This window comes from Aspergillus karnatakaensis (genome assembly GCF_047715665.1).
Source record: "Aspergillus karnatakaensis strain CBS 102800 unplaced genomic scaffold BJY04scaffold_2, whole genome shotgun sequence".
NCBI lineage: Eukaryota > Fungi > Ascomycota > Eurotiomycetes > Eurotiales > Aspergillaceae > Aspergillus > Aspergillus karnatakaensis.
The window spans coordinates 235,125-252,523 of record NW_027395714.1 but is presented as its reverse complement, the minus strand read 5'-3'; the positions used below and the strand labels follow the sequence as shown (position 1 = coordinate 252,523).

The 17,399-nt window shown below is 54.8% G+C and overlaps 1 protein-coding gene across 1 annotated transcript; it reads left to right on the top strand.

The window, feature by feature from the left end:
- Positions 1–246: 246 nt before the first annotated feature.
- BJY04DRAFT_212863 (putative nonribosomal peptide synthase) lies at positions 247–16,595 on the top strand (the record flags this gene model as incomplete). The annotated part of the gene is made up of 5 exons (XM_073714718.1): positions 247–806; positions 862–10,330; positions 10,397–12,629; positions 12,678–14,781; positions 14,840–16,595. 5 exons carry the CDS (start codon positions 247–249, stop codon positions 16,593–16,595), a joined length of 16,122 nt encoding a protein of 5,373 aa, XP_073576708.1.
- Between the last annotated feature and the right edge of the window lie 804 nt (positions 16,596–17,399).

Sequence of the window (17,399 nt, the reverse complement as noted above, 5' to 3'; positions counted from 1 at the left end):
TGCAGAGATCCTAGTAGATCGGATCAAACTATTTGTAATGATCTACGGTTCTGCAGGTCTAGTTGGTGACTGACCAGGGTAGAGCTGCAGAACTGCATCTTCTCAGCCGGCGCCACTCCGTATAACATCATCGTACTTTGTAGTCCCAACAATCTGACATGACTCCAGAGCTCCGTCTATCATACTTGATTTAGCATTTGCGCAATTTGCATAGGCTTCACTCTTGCAAGCCACTTTCAGAGCAAGATGAGACTGAACGAAGACGGCGCCTCTTTTATCTCTGACCATGATTCAGATCTGGAAACAATTTGGAACTGGAACGCCGTCGTTCCCATAGGCATTGAAGGATGCGTGCACGAGCTCATCGCCGACATTGCCGCCAAACAGCCCGAAGCCCTGGCCGTCTCTGCCTGGGATGGCGAACTGACCTATGCGGAATTGGATTCCCTCGCGGCGCGAGTCGCCTTCTGTATTCTGGACCAAAACATCCCTGCTCAATCCAATCTACCTTTACTATTCTCCAAGTCGAAATGGACCTGCGTTGCCATGCTCGGGATCATCAAGGCCGGTTGCGCCGCCGTGGCGCTGGACACCACACAACCCGATGCCCGATTGCGCTCAATCCTCCAGCAACTCAACTCGAAACTCCTCATCTTATCCCCAGGCCTTCGCACAAGAGCCGCACAGTTAACGGAGGCTTTTGTTCTGGAGCTGGATGATACGCTAATAGACACGCTACCGCAGGAATCGCGAGAAAAACTGCCGCCCGTCTCGCCATCGCACACAGTCTACATCTCCTTCACATCGTACGTCTCAACCCATCCATTTACTCTTCAAATATCTAACATAAAAAACACTCAGCGGAACAACCGGACAGCCAAAAGGTGCCTGTATCAGCCACTCCAACGTCCGCAGCACAGTCCACCACCAAGGCCAAGCCCTAGGATTCACCTCCAGCTCGCGCGTCCTAGATTTCGCACCCTACTCCTTCGACGTCGCATGGAGTAACTTCCTGCATACTCTCTGCGCAGGCGGGTGCCTGTGCATCGCGCGCGAACAGGAGATGCTAACCGACCTCTCCGGCACTATCAACGCCTACAATGTAACCCTAATCAACGTAACACCCACCGTACTGCGAACCGCCAGCCCAGGACGGACCCCAACGCTGGAAACCGTCTTGCTGAGCGGCGAGATGCCCTACCGCGACAACATCACCCGTTGGGCGAGTAGGGTCCGTCTGCTGAATACCTATGGCCCGACGGAGTGTACCTTTAAATGTGCGTTTTCTGTCCTCTCTCACTCCAGAGTCGACGAGAGGCCGGATCTCGGCCGTGGCGTCGGGTTCTGTACCTGGATCACAGACCCGAAGTCGGATGGGAGGAAACTGGCCCGTATCGGATGTGTAGGTGAACTTGTCCTCGAGGGTCCCATGGTGGGGCAAGGGTATCTTGATGATCCCGCGAAAACTGCTGCGGCGTTCATTGACGATCCGCCGTGGCTTCTAGCGGGGAGTGTGGGCGTCCCGGGTCGGCACGGCCGCGTGTATCGGACGGGGGATCTTGTCAAATATAAGCCGGACGGGCGGTTGGTGTTCGTGGGCCGGAAGGAGGTCGCGCAGGTCAAGATCCGTGGGCAGCGGGTCGAAATTGGGGATGTTGAGCACCACGTTCGGGGCTTTCTTGATGATGAGGTTGTGGTTATCGCCGATGTCATTGTGCCTCGGGGCAGCGATACGGCGCTGCTGGCGTTGTATGTGCAGGTTTCGCCGGACGATGACTGTCGGAGGGAGCAGATCAAGGCGCAGCTCGAATGTCTGCCGGGGAAGTTACAGGAGGTTTTGCCGGCTTTTATGATTCCCACGGTGTACATCCCTGTACCAGAGGTTCCGCTCGCCGCGACGGGCAAGGTGCATCGGCAACGACTGCGAGAGATGGGCAGTGACCTTGAGTGGAGCCGGATTGTGGAGCTCCAGGCTACGATTTTGACGGCAGTGGACCACGACGAGCCAAAGACGGATATGGAGAGGCGACTCAGGCAGCTTTGGGCACAGGTGTTGGGGTTCGAGGAAGACACAATCAGCACGGCGGCGAGCTTCTTACGGATGGGAGGAGACTCTATAGCTGCCATGCATTTGGTGGCTGCAGCTCGAGAGCAGGGTCTGTCATTGACGGTTGCGGATGTTTTTACATCTCCAGTCCTTCGAGATCTGGCCGTGAAGGTACATCTCGATGAGCAGCAAGAAGAAGGCCAAGAGCTGGTAGTTCCATTCTCGTTGTTGAAGGATCCAACAAGGCCCATGGAGATATGTGAAAAAGCAGCCGCTGCTTGTCGGGTGTCGGTCGACCAAATTGAGGACATCTACCCCTGTACAGGCCTACAACAAGGCATGTTGGCCATTACTGCGAGGCAAACTGATGCCGACTATTTCTCCCACTCTGCCTTTCCGCTGCAGCAGGGTGTCGACCCGGACCGGCTGGGTAAGGCTTGGGTACACACTGTGGCCGCAACGCCTATTCTCCGGTCCCAATTCCTCGAGCTCGTGGGTGAAGGGCTGGTCCAAGTTGTCACCAGCTCAATAGCTCCGTTGCAAAAGTACAACACCATTAATAATTTCATGAATCACAGCCCGAACACCGTGCTGGGGCAACCGCTATGTCGCGCAGCCATTATCACTGGCAGCTCACCTCCATGTCTTGTCCTGGAGATGCATCACTCAATATTCGATGGATGGACCTCCGCGCTCATTTTGGAGACGCTGGAAATGGCATACAGCTCGCCACAGGACGCACTAGTGCCGCGTCCGTTCCAACCATTTGTGGAGTATATTATGAGCCAAGAAACCGACGATACGAAGGCTTTCTGGTCTCGTCAGCTGGCCAATTGCAATGCGACGGTTTTCCCGTCTGCTGACTATAGTCCAGGGCAAAAGCTGGATCTCCATCATGGTGTGACCGGACTGCATTGGCTGCAAACTGATATCACCCCGTCTTCAATAGTGCGCTCCGCTCTCGTTGTGCTGCTTTCCTCTTACACCAATGCAGGAGACGTAAAATATGGTGCTACAGTGAGCGGACGACAGGCTCCCGTAGCTAACATACAGCGTATCGCCGGACCAACCATCGCTACCGTGCCGGTCCGAGTACAAGTAGACCGGGCTCAGAGGGTCGTGGACCTACTGCAGCAGGTACAACAACAGGCGGTGGAAATGGCGGCCTTCGAGCAGTTTGGCCTTCACCAAATCCGGCGTATTGACGAGGATATTGATGCTGCCAGCCAGTTTCAGCTGCTGCTTGTGGTGCAGCCAGAAGTTCAAGAGACGGCTGGGGCGCTTCTCTCGACGCCGCAGAGTATTGTGACTACAGATGACGGTCAGTATAGACTCGTGGACAAGGATGGGGGATCCGATCACATGGCCATCTACAACCCGTACGCGATGATGATTATCTGTCAGTTGACAAAGTCTGGAGTTGACCTGAAGATTAATTTTGATACTGGAGCGATTGCGCGGAAGGAGATACACCGTTTTGCGAGGCATTTCGAGCATATCCTTCGGCAGTTATGCTCGGAGAAGCTCCTCAACTCTCAGCTATGCGAGCTTGATGTCGTCCCGGCAGAGGATCGGAGAGAGGTTATGAAGTGGAACGGTGAGTCTAAAGTAGGGGCTACTCAGTCAGTTACGGCCTTGATTGCCACCAAGGTGGCAGAGCGACCTGATGCCACTGCTGTCTGGGCCTGGGACCGAAAGCTCTCTTACAAGCAGTTGGCAGCGGCGTCGGGAGACCTTGCGTGTCGCCTGCAGGAGAAGGCAGGAGTCAAACGTGGACAAATCGTCGTCTTGGGTTTTGAGAAGGGCTGCTGGCATTGTATCAGTCTGCTTGCGCTTTTCCAACTGGGTGCCATCGCCGTGCCAATTTCTGCATCGACATCGCATGCGCGGGCCTTGCAGATTGTGGAGACCTTGCAGCCCAAGTTGGCTTTGACCACGACCGCAGATCCCTTTGATGGCATGATACCAACCCTCAAAATTCTTGAAGTCGTTAAAGACAGTGGTCCCAGAACCCCAGATTCATCGTTGTCGCTGCCAAATGATCTCATGGAGCCCGCCCTCATTCTGTTCACATCCGGATCAACTGGAACAGCAAAGGCAATCCAATGGAGTCACGCGGTCCTTGCTAGCAATACTACGGCGGCCATTGCGTCCTTTGGCCTTGAGACTAGCAGTCGAGCCTTTCAGTTTGCGGGATATGATTTTGATGTGAGCGTCGTGGAAACCTTTGCCACACTCTCTGCCGGAGGCTGCCTCTGCATTCCCTCTGAAACAGACCGAACGAACCGGCTTACCGAGAGCATGGTCAACAGCGGCGCCAACTGGGTATGTCTGACCCCTGCAGTCGCGGCATCTCTAGAGCCCACAAGCCTTCCCTGCATCCAGACCGTGGTCTTTGCCGGCGAGAAACTGCACAAGGCCACGGCTTTGGCCTGGGCGGCCTCCGTGGATGCCGTTTACAACTGGTACGGGCCGGCTGAAGCATCAGTTACCACTACATATCTGGTCGATGCAGAGACCTGGCAGCCGGGAACCATTGGACGAGCATCTCCATCTGTGTCAATCTGGCTGGTTGATCCAAGCAACGCAAATGCACTCGCGCCGATTGGAGCAATCGCGGAACTCTGCATTGAGGGCCCAATCCTCGCCACCTACGCCGGGACCAGGAGCTCAAACCTCAACCAAACGGCTTTCCTCTCTCCATCCTGGCTGCCACAGGGCCGGTGCGTCTATCGAACAGGGGATCTGGTGAAGTACGGCGCCGACGGCCAGATCCTCTTCCTTGCTCGTGTGCAGGAATCGCAGCGGAAGATCCGCGGGCAGAGGGTGGATCTGAGTGACATTGAACGGTGTATTCAATCGTTCCTCGCTAGTGTGGGCTTGCAGGAGCTGCAGGTTGTGGCGGAGATCTTTACCCCATCCCTTAGCGACAAGGAGACTCTCGCTCTTTTCTATAGCTGCAGTGAGGAGAGCCGACAAGCTTTGCCAGTTGAACGCCTTGAGCGACATCTCTCACCTCTAATACCGTCATTCATGATTCCAAAGCTTTACCTTCCTATCTCCAAGATCCCCCTAGGACCGACAGGGAAGGTTGACCGCGCTCGTCTCCGCCAGATCGGCAGCTCCCTTGATTTCACACAGCTGGTGGAGATGCAGCCCTCCCGGCAGAAAACGCGAGAACCCTCGTCGGATGAGGAGTGTGAGCTGCATCGCCTGTGGGCGGAGATTCTCTGCTTATCCCCGGAGAGCATCTATGCGACGGACAACTTTCTGCGCTTGGGAGGAGACTCTATCAGCGCGATGCGTCTTGTTGCTCGGCTGCGTCAGGCCGGGTATTCAATTACTGTCGCGGATACTTTTGAAGCACCCGAGCTGGAGCACATGGCCAAGAGGATGCTGAAGAGTACGACGGACAGTCAAGAGCTTGATGTGTTGCCGTTTTCCCTCGTACGGTCTGGATTCAATGTAGATGCCAGCCGATATCGTGCGGCTCTACAATGTGCCGTTTCGGAATCGGACATCCTGGACATCTACCCCTGTACCGCTTTACAGCAGGGACTCCTGGCCCTGGGCGTGAAGAACCATGGGCAGTATATCTCGCGAAGTGTGCTCGAGATTCAACGGGACGTGGATGTGGACCGACTCCAACGTGCTTGGAAGGCCACGGTGCAGAGCTTGCACGTACTCCGAACCCGAATTATTGATCTGCCTGATCAGGGATTTGTGCAAGTCCTGCTCAGCGAGGATGCGGCAGCTTCAGGCACCTCGCCGACCATTGAGAAAAAGGGCATAGCCAGATATTTAGAGTGGGACGAAAAGCAGGCCATGGGACTGGGAACAGCGCTGTGTCGAGCTGCAGTTGTTGACGGCAGATTTATCCTTACGATCCACCATTGCATCTACGACGGCAGCTCGCTGGAAATGATCCTCAAGGTATTAGAAGCCCAGTACCTGGGTACAGCGGACGAGATCACCATCACACCCTTTCGCAACTTCATCCACTATATACAACAGAGTGATCAGCAGAAGGTGCACTCGTTCTGGCAAGACCAGCTTTCTAACATCGAACCGCAACCCTTCCCTCAGCCTCCAGGAGGGCATATTCCACAGGCGAATGAGCAGCTGGATCTTATAATTGCCGTCGACTGGCCTCGAACAACGGGAGTGACGCCCTCCACAATTCTGCGTTCCTGCTGGGCGATTCTGCAGTCGCAATATGTGGCGTCCAGCGAAGTCATCTTTGGCGTGACCACCAGCGGTAGACAGGCAGATATGCCAGGTATTGAAAACTGTGTTGGCCCAACCATTGCTACCGTCCCTGTCGTGGTCTCAATCGACTGTAGTGAAACTGTCCAGACCTTCCTAGAACAGATCCAGCAGCAAAGTGTCCGCATCACACAGCACGAGCAATACGGTCTCCAGAACGTCCAGCGGACAATTGAGCATACCCCCTCATTCCAGACCCTGCTGGTGGTGCAACCAGTAGCGGAGGGGAGAAGTCTCGACAAGGAGAGCCTCTTATTCAAGGCGCGGAGCCACTCCTCCAATCTTGATACCCGGGGCACGGATCCGTTTAATGTTTACCCGCTTATGCTGATCTGTGAGCTTACTACAACCGGCGTTAAGCTACATATCAGTTTTGATAATCAGGTGATTGAAAGCACGCAGGTTAAGCGGTTATCCCGCCAATTCGAGACCATACTCCAACAGATCTGTGCGGGTGACGCGGAAACGATGACTCTGGGGGCGCTACAAACCGCCTCGGACTCGGATCTTGCTCTGTTTTGGGAGCGGAATGCAAATCTCCCTGACGACCCTGAAGGCTGTGTGCATGAGTCTATCTCTGCCGTTGCCAGATCCCAGGGAGACTCGATTGCTATTGATGCCTGGGACGGGACACTCTCATACGGCCAAGTCGATGAGGTATCTACTAAATTAGCTTCAAGATTGGTCGAGTTCGCATTCAACCCTGGTTCCATTCTCGCGGTGTGCCTGGAAAAGACTAAATGGGCTCCGGTAATCCAGCTTGCCATCTGGAAAGCCGGATTTGTGGCCCTGATCTTATCAACTACCGTGCCAGAGGAGCGCATGAGCACTGTCTTTGAAGATCTTGGTGTGTCAGCTGTGATTGCTTCATCATCAGTTGGGTTGAAGACACGCTGCCTTGTACTGGAAGACCTCCTCGCCTGTAATGCATTGTCTACCACGCTACCGAGCGTGCAGTTGGCGGATCCTGCTGCAATCCTGGTGTCGTCTGGCAGCACTGGCAAGCCCAAACAGATTCTCTGGACTCATCGCACCCTGGCCGCAAATGTGCACTCTTTAGGGGAAACCCTAGCTTTAAACTCCTCGTGCCGCGTCTTTCAGTTCGCATCTTATGATTTCGATGTTGCCACGCTAGAGACTGTCTCGACGCTGCTATACGGAGGCTGTCTCTGCATCCCCTCAGAGTCCGATCGTCTTAACTGCCTGGCTGCTTCCATCAGGGAGCGTGGTGCCAACATGCTTCATTGCACCCCGTCCACCGCGCGGCTGTTACACCCTGAGGAAGATTCAGGTCTATCCGTGCTTGTATTTAGTGGAGAGAAGCTGAATCAAGAGGACGTCGACCGGTGGAAAGAAACCTGCACAGTCTTTAACTGGTACGGCCCCGCTGAGTGTTCCGTCGCGGCCATCTCTGTGGCCTCTCAATCATCTTGGAAATCGGGGGTCATTCGAGATCTAAAGAGGACTTCCACACGCCAGATACCGGCCTGCTGGTTGGTGGATCCCCAAAATCATCATCGTCTCGCGCCGTTGGGTGTACCGGGAGAGATCGCACTGGAAGGCCCAACGTGTGCGAGTCACTATGTAGCGGATTTGGCCCTAACCGAGCGGTCCTTCTGCCATAATCCCAGCTTCCTGGCCGCGCGGCGACAAGGGCGCATCTACCGAACCGGCGATCTGGCGCAATATGACAGCCATGGAAACCTGGTCTTCCTCGGCCGACGGGATGCTCAGGTCAAGATTCGTGGCCAGCTGGTAGCGCCCGAAGAAGTGGAATGCCGTATTCGCCAGTGCCTGCAATCAGACAATCTCCAGGTCGTTGTTGACGCAATCACTCCCACGCTTGGCGAGCAGTCGACGCTGGTGGCCCTTATTGTAGCAGACGATATCGAGAGGCTCACTCAGGGTCTTAGTCGACAGCTTCAAAAATCGTTGCCCGCCTATGCTGTCCCCTCTTACTACATTCCAATTCCAGCTATCCCCACGGGACCGACAGGGAAGAGGGACCGAAAGAAGCTGCAAGAGATCGGTGCTGCTTTCACACCAGAACAGAACTCAATCCGTGTCCAGCCCACTCTCCCTAAAGAGGTTGCACTACAGGAGCTGTGGGCCACCACACTGGGTGTCCCGGCCGAGGATATTTCTGCTGCAGATAGTTTCCTGCAGATGGGTGACTCGATCCACGCGATGCGCTTAGTTGGCCTGGCCCGAGAGCAAGGGATGATGCTCACCGTGGCTCAGATATTCCAGTACCCAGTCCTATTTGAGATGGCCAGCGTGCTGGTTATCCAGGACGAGTCGGACGGTGGCGGGGGCTCAATAGAGCCACTCAGTCTGTTGAAGCCAGGATGGGAAGCTCAGGATGTCCGTCAACAGGCTGCACTATTGTGTGACGTTGACGAAGCCACCGTAGAAGATGTCTTCCCTTGTACCCCACTGCAGGAAGGCCTGTTATCACTGACGATGAAGCACGAGGGAAACTACATCGGCCGCAATATTCTCAGACTCGACGCTTCCGTCAATACAGACAACTTCAGACACTCATGGGAGAAAACCGTACAGAGGATTCCCATTCTGCGAACACGCATCATCGACCTCCCAGGTCAAGGTCTGGTGCAGGTAGTGGTCCAAGAACCTACGCGGTGGACACCAGCCACAGGACGAGAGGACTATATCCGACAGGATAAGGAACAAGCGATGGGTCTGCGAAGGCGGTTGATGCGATGCAGTCTGTTGCAGGAACGACAGAATATATATTTTGCAGTGACGATGCATCACTCGATCTATGACGGAGTCACCACAGGGCTCATAATGGAGACCCTAAACGCTTACTGCCACCACGCCATCCCACGCACTGTCTATCCACTGCAGAGCTTTGTACAGTACATTCAAAGCATTCCCGAGCCCGCCAAAGCCGACTTTTGGACCTCGCAGTTTGCTGGCCTCGAAGCTTCTCAATTCCCGGCCTTGCCAACCTCACACTACCAGCCCAAGCCCGAATCCATGTGCTCACATACCATCCAAAACCTGCGCTGGAGATCCGACAACTTCACTCCGGCCATGGTAGTCCGTGCAGCATTTGCTACGCTCTGCTCACAGTACTCAAGCTCGTCCGACGTTGTCTTTGGAGTCATCGCCTCGGGTCGTAGTGCCCCCGTAGATGGGATCGACCGACTGGCAGCCCCTACAATCGCTACTCTGCCCATTCGCGTTTGCGTCAACGGGCAAGGAAGTGTGCAGGCCCTATTAAAGGGGCTTCAAGATCAGGCGACGCAAATGATCCCTTACGAGCAAAGCGGACTATCGAACATTCGCCGGGTCAGCAAAGAGGCACAGGACGCTTGTCAATTCCAGTCCCTGCTGATTGTGCAGCAGCCAGAGGAGACAATTGATAGGATGGGCCTCTTTGCCCCCGAGCCATCAGACACCGAAGAGAAGGAAAAGACAAATCGCTATCGCGGATTCAACTCCTATGCTCTGTCCTTGGGGGTCACCCTTGAGGAGGATGGCGTACAGCTTTTGGTTTGCTTTGATAAGGCGGTTGTTGATCGTGCAACTGTTCAAAATCTCGTTGATCAGTTTGAGCACCTCTTGCGCATGCTGGTCTCACACAAGTTTGATGGAGTGGTCATTGAGGATCTCCCTATAGCCAGTCCCACCCATCTGGATCGCATCTGGCAGTGGAATGCGCAGCCAAATCCCAGTGTCGAAAGATGCGTCCATGAGTTAATCGCTGAGGTTGCGAGGCATGAACCCAATGCGACAGCAATTTGCGGCTGGGATGGAGAATTGACATACCAGGAGCTAGATGAGCAATCGACGGCAATGGCACACCACCTCATTGAACTCGGCATTGGGCGAGGCATGATCGTCCCTCTCTGCTTTGAGAAGTCCGTCTTTGCCATCCTGGCTTTCTTCAGCGTCATCAAGACTGGCGCCGCAGGGGTCTTCCTCGATCCCACGCTCCCGGAAACGCGACTTCACACGGTGCTACAACAGCTGCAGCCGGCTTTGATCGTATGCTCCACAGCGAGTCAAGAGCTTTGTAGCACCTTGTCCAGGAATGTACTACTCGTCAATCAGGAATCCGTCAACCAGCAATGCAGTCGCAGTTGGACAGAGCAATCACTACGCCACGTCCAGCCATCCGATCTGCTCTACTGCGTATTCACAAGTGGAAGCACTGGAACCCCAAAAGGCTGCCTCATACAGCATAGCAATTTCTGCAGTGCACTTGCATACCAAAAGTCCACCCTCCAGTTTGACCACACAAGCCGCGTCTACGCCTTCTCCTCCCACGCCTTCGACGGGATCTACTGGGATGTCTTCCACCCGCTCGCCGCCGGTGGCACTGTTTGCATTCCCAGCGACGAGGATAGGAAAAGCAACCTGACCGAGAGCATCCGGGCGTTCGGGACCACCGAGCTGTTCCTTACCCCGTCGACGGCGCGGTGGGTTGATCCGATGCGCATCCCGACTGTCCGAGCAATTTTCCTGGGTGGCGAAGCTGTGACACACGAGGTTCTTGAACTGTGGACGCCGCATGCGAAAACTTTCGTTGGTTATGGCCCCTCCGAATGCACCGTCGGGACGGTGTACTGGCAAGTGCCGCGTCCTGTTCCTCCGAGTATCCACATTGGCAACGGGGTTGGAGTCTCAACTTGGGTTGTGGATCCGCGTTCTGGTGAACACCTCGCACCGATTGGGACGGTAGGCGAGCTGTATCTCGAGGGCCCCCTTGTTGGTGCGGGCTACCTATATGACAAGGCCAAGACAGATGGTTCCTTTATTCAGGATCCGAGCTGGCTCCTTCGGGGTGGTCCAAGTGGTCAGGTATCTGGCCGGCGAGGGCGATTGTACAAAACTGGGGATCTGGTCAGATATAACCTCGTGGATGGGAGCTTGCTCTTCATGGGTAGGAAAGACACGCAGGTGAAGCTGCGTGGGCAAAGGATCGAACTCTCAGAGGTAGAGTATCATCTTCAACAGGCTCTGGTCGAGATGTCTGTCAAGGGAGGCGTCGTCGCCGAGGTGGTTGTTCCCAAGATTACCGAACGAGCGGCGTTACTGGCCTTTATCGAAGCTCGGTCGGAGACTATTAACAGCATGGTGGGAAGGTTGAATGACACTCTGTCCGATCGACTGCCTTCATACATGGTCCCAACCACCTACATTGCCATTGACTCCATTCCCTTGACAGCGACGGGCAAAGCGGACCGAAAGGGGCTGCAAGAACTCGGACGCAGTCTGAGTCTGGATCAGCTGAGCGGACTGCATTCTGGTAGTACTGCTCAGCCTCCATCCACCGAACATGAAATTATGCTACAGACAGGATGGTCACTAGTGCTGGGAGTCCATCCTGATCAAATCACGACTGATAGCAATTTCTTTAGACTCGGTGGAGATTCCATCTCCGCCATGCGTCTGGCATCTTGGGCTCGTAGACAAGACATCTCTCTGAGTGTCCAGCATATCATGACCCATCCAAAGATTGCGGAGATGGCACAAAAGATAGTTACCCTGGAGCCCATACCAGATACAAGCCTAGAGGTCCCGCCCTTTTCGCTCATGAGGCAACCCGAAGCTAAAGACGCTACTTTGACCGACATCGCCAGCCAGTGCAGGATTGAGCTCGCCCAGATCCAAGACATCTTTCCTTGTACAGGGGTACAAAAGTCTCTCCTCTCCATGACAGCAAAGAATGGCACCTCCTACATTGCGCATTTCCTTCTCCCGCTTGCCGACGGTGTCGATCTTGCTCGCCTCAAGAAGGCCTGGGATGAAACCAGCCAGACCACAGCTCCAATCCTCCGGTGCCGCATTATCGAAACACAGGCCGAAGGAGGTCTTGTGATGGTTCAAGTTCAAGAACAGCTGACCTGGGATAGTTGCGAGAGTGTTGACGTATATTTGCAAAGCAACCGATATCCCAAAATGGGCTTGTCAACCCCGTTAACGCGTTTAGTAATTGTGGGTGATGCCTCCACTAATGACCTCGCTTGTCTTCTGATTCAGCATCACGCCATATACGATGGATACTCCATGCCCCTTCTCATCCAGGAGGTGTCGAGAGCCTATGCGGGACTCAGCAGCAACAGTGGCCCGGCAGCACCCTTCCAGCTCTTCATCAAACACGTTCTGGCGCTTGATCTCGATCAGGCCAAACGGTTCTGGGGAGACTATTTCTCCGGCCTTAAGGCTGTGCCATTTCCAGAACTCCCCGATGAAAACTACCAGCCTAGTGCGGACTGCACTGTCAGGCGAGAGATTCAACTTCCGCAGGAGGCCATGAATCAGGAGACAACAACTGCAACCAGTAAGTCTCAGATGGAGACCGGGTGTGCTTTACTAACATATCGTATAGTGATACGAGCAGCGTGGTCGATCCTGATCACTCGCCATACCGACACTGACGATGTGATTTTTGGTAGCCTGGTGACCGGACGGCAGACGCCTCTTCCTGGAATTGACCGAATGATTGCACCTCTGATCAATGCTGTTCCTGTTCGCGTGAAGGTGGATCCCAAGCAAGGGGTCAACATGCTTCTAAGTGAGATCCAACAACAATCGATCGAGATGAGCACATACGAGCAGACCGAACTGCTAGAAATTCGAAAGATCAGTTCAGATACAGACCGAGCCAGTCGATTTAATACGCTTCTCATTGTGCAGCCTGCAAGGGAAGGCCTTGAGCAGGATGTGCCCGGGGGGCCTTTTGCATCACAGAGCAAGACTACCTCCGCGACCGGTGACTTGGATGATTATAATCCCAACGCAGTGATGGTGCTGTGTCAACTCACCAATGATCACAGAGTGAGTTTGGAGATCAACTTCGATTCACAGGTTATCGATCCAGTGCAGATGGAACATCTGGCCGCCCAGTTTGAACATGTTCTACACCAGGTATCTACCAGCACAACTCAGCCAGTCGAGGCGATTGAGGCCGTCAGCCCAAAGGACCTTGACGCTCTTTGGAATTGGAATGCAACGGTTCCTCCGGCCAGAGAACAGTGCGTGCATGAAATGATTGCCGACACGGTGAAGCAGCAGCCCAGTGCCCCAGCCATCTGCTCGTGGGACGGTGAACTTTCCTATCAGGAATTGGACGATCTGTCGAACAGTCTAGCATATCAGCTTGTGGACCTCGGGGTTACCCCGGGCTCGATAATCCCACTTTGTTACGAAAAGTCCCTCTGGCATGCTGTGGCGGCGTTGGGGGCGATAAAAGCCGGAGCAGCGTGTGTCGCCATGGATTCCACGCAGCCCAAACTACGCCTCCAGTCAATTGTCCAGCAGGTTCAGCCGAGCGTGCTTCTCACATCTCCTCATAACCAAGAGTTGGCCCGTTCCTTTGCTGGCGACGCGACGGTGGTGCTTGTCACTCGAGACCATCTGGTCCACTCTCCCGGAACCAAAGCAGCGCAGCTACCCAAGATGCAACCCACAGACACGTTATACATTGTCTTCACAAGCGGTTCAACAGGAACACCCAAGGGCGTCATCACGACACACCAGAACTTTGCCTCGGCCGCAACGCATCAGCAGGAGGTCCTGCACATCCGGCCGCAATCGCGCGTCTTTGATTTTGTCTCCTACAGCTTCGACGTCTCCTGGTCGAACCACCTACAGACCCTAATATGTGGAGGCTGCCTCTGCATTCCATCAGAATGGGAGCGGCGCAACGACATCGCCGCAACTTTTACCCGGCTGAACTGCGACTACGCTTACTTCACCCCCTCCGTCGTACGATCCCTGCAGCCCGCGTCAATGCCGGGCCTCAAATGCCTAGCCATGGGCGGCGAACCAATTCAGCGCTCCGAGGTGGAGCGCTGGACGCAGGCCGAGGCGATTCTAGGCATCTTCGGGCCGGCCGAATGCGCACAGGCGCTGTCCTTCGTCGTGATGAGTGCTCATGCGCCCTGTCGCAACCACCATGTTGGCTCTCCCTACGGGGCCAACACCTGGCTCGTGGTCCCTGGTTGTCCAGACCGGTTAGCCCCCATCGGTGCCATTGGCGAGCTTCTGATTGAGGGGCCCACGGTGAGCAAAGGGTATCTCGGCAGTCGCGAGAAGACCGCCGCCTCTTATATCGTCGACCCGCCATGGTTAATGCGTGGCACGTCAGGCCGTCCGGGGCGCTCGGGCATCCTGTACAAAACTGGGGATCTGGTGCGCTACAACGCAGACGGATCGCTGGACTTCATTGGCCGGATGGATGGGATGGTGAAGCTGCGCGGGCAGCGGATTGAGTTGGTCGAGGTGGAATTCCATGTCCGTGCTTGTTTGGAGGAGTCCCAGATGACGAGTCACATTGCTGGGTTGGTGGCCGAGATCATTACTCCACAGAATGGTGTGCCGATTTTGGCGGTCTTCCTTCAGTTCCAGTCGGCTGAAGACGAGGCTGCAGGCGCCTTTGCGAAGCTTGTCGAGGAGCTGGAGGAGAATCTTTCGCATCGTCTACCACAATAGTGAGTTGTTTACCGTACGAACGAGATGACCGCAGGTTGCTAATCTGTTGCCTACCAGTATGATACCCGGGGCCTATATCCCCGTCGACCAGATTCCAATGACCGTCACTAACAAGACCGACCGGCGAGCATTACGGGAATTGGGCAATGGCTACACCCTCGAACGACTCGCGGAGCTGCAGTCGCGTGGACGCGGAGGCCGCCAACCATCCTCTGTAATGGAGAAAAGACTACAATCCCTCTGGGCTTCGGTCCTTGGGGTCGACGCAGCCAGTATTACCGCGGACAGCAGCTTCCTCCGCATCGGCGGGGAGTCTATCGCCGCAATGCGATTAGTGGCGTATGCCCGCGCGCAGAAGCTTTCGCTCACGGTCGCGCAGATCTTCAAGACGCCGCGTCTTTCTCAGATGGCCCAGGTCGTCACGGACATGTCGACAACGCAGGAGGAGGCGGGCGGGGAAGAGCATGCACCCACCCCATTTTCGTTATTGCCTGCAGGTCATACTCTTTCTAGTTTTCTGCAAAGGTACGTCGAGCCGCTGCTGATCGAGAACTACCACGTTCAAGATGTGATTCCGTGCACGGACTTTCAAACCTGTGCTATTCGCGATGCCCTACAGGATCCGCCGGGGAGACTACCGAGCTGGATCCTCGAGTTGCCGTCTAATGTCGACTTCACCCGCTTGCAAACAGCCTGTAGCACACTGGTACGGCACTTTGAAATCCTCCATACAGTGTTCGTGGAAGCAGAGAATCGCCTGTGGCAGGTTCTCCTCCGGGACCTCCGCCCTTCCTATGAGACAATCGAGGTAGACGGAGACATCGAATCTGCCATCGAGAGAATTTGTGAAGAGGACCGCGGCACACCGCGCCGACTGGGCCAGTCATTCATACGCTTCATCGCGGTGCGCCATCAATCAGGCCAGCATCGTCTGGTCTTCCGAATCTCCCACGCCCAATTCGACGACTATACCTGGGCGAAGATCCTCGAAACCCTGTTCTTGCTTGTTGCCGAGGCGGCGACACCGGCGCTGCCTGCACACCCCTCGCTCCGGCAACTCCTGGCCTTCCAGCAGACGCAGGAGAAACAAAGCCTTGAGCACTGGGCCGCGAGACTACAAGATGCAAAATATCTAGACTGGGAATGCCGTCGTGCTCGCTCGCTTTGCCTAGACCCCACAGACCGGTTGACAATCACGAGAACCATCTCCCTGCCCGCCGGGCAACGGCTCGTCCACGACGATATCCCGCCCGCAACATTCTTCCACGCCGCGTGTGCTATCGTCCTCGCGCAGCAATCGGGACAGGATGAAGTAGTCTTTGGCCGTCTGGTGACCGGCCGCGCGAACCTCCCTAGCGCCCTGCATAACGTTATGGGCCCGACCTTGACCGAGGTCCCGATTCGGATCCAAGTCCACGGCAAGAAAGACACTCTCTTTACCGTAGCTCGGCGGCTACAAAGTCAGTTCCTTGATGATGCATCCTACGAGGCAGCAGGCATGGAGGAGATCATCTACCACTGCAATCCAGAGGGATGGTCGCAGGGACGGCGGGATTTCGGATGGCGGACTGCGTTCCAGCAGGCGGAGGGAGAGGAAAATAAAGATGACGGTGAGACCGGAAACCGAATGAGGGTTTCCGTCTATGAGGCCGGCCAGCCTCCACGAACACGGCCGGAGATCTATGCAACGCCGCGTCGGGGCGGGAGCCAACTCGTTCTGCATTTCGAGGGGAGTCGAACGGTTATCAAGGAGGATACAGCACATAAGGTTCTTGCAGGGATTGAGGCGGTTCTATGTGGTGGGATCGCTTGATGTACATAATTAGGGTTTGCTTGTAAGGTTCTACTGAACATGTTCCCAAGGTGCCAGCTAGTCAATAGCCGCAGCGCATAATGTTGGTTTTACCCGCAGAGAGACTCCCTGCGGTTAAAAAAGAAGTCGATAGCCGAGCAGAACATACAAAAAAGAGCAAAATACTTCCTTCGCTGGCAGCAAAAACATACAACAGCTGGGATTCGCATGTGGTCACCCACCATACTACTAACCAGCCGGCGTGAGGCTTAAGTACGGCTGAGCGGACGGGAAGCCCTGTTCTCCTCACCCTGTGGTCGTATGTACTTATTAACATCTTGAAATGTCTTACATAGATACAGGCGTAGACTGCAAGGCAGCCCGATATGCTAGGTGGTGCCTGGCATGATGGTCGGGGGCTGGCCAGGGGGGCGAAATGGCAGTGCATAGGGTGTTATTATCATGGCATGACATTCGTCATAGCGCCATCCTCTTCCTTCCAGGGTGCATTTATCGAGTTGTAGTCTCTTCGGCTCTGTCGAATATATATCCCGGCAATATGCGGCCTAATCCCAGATGACCAGACCTTCAAGATAATTGAATGTATGCGAATTGCAGATCTGAAGTATTATAGGTGCGGTCGTCTCTTTTGATATTTTTATGGGGATTTCTGCCCTACTTTCCCACTAACCATGATCATAATCTAGGCGGAGGCAAAAGCCCTCGATCTATTAGGGCTGTGAACTTTTCCGCTAGGCTAGTGCCATAGAAAACTTTTGGTCTTTTGGTAAATCGCAGTTGGCTGAGAAGGCTCTTTTCTTTTCG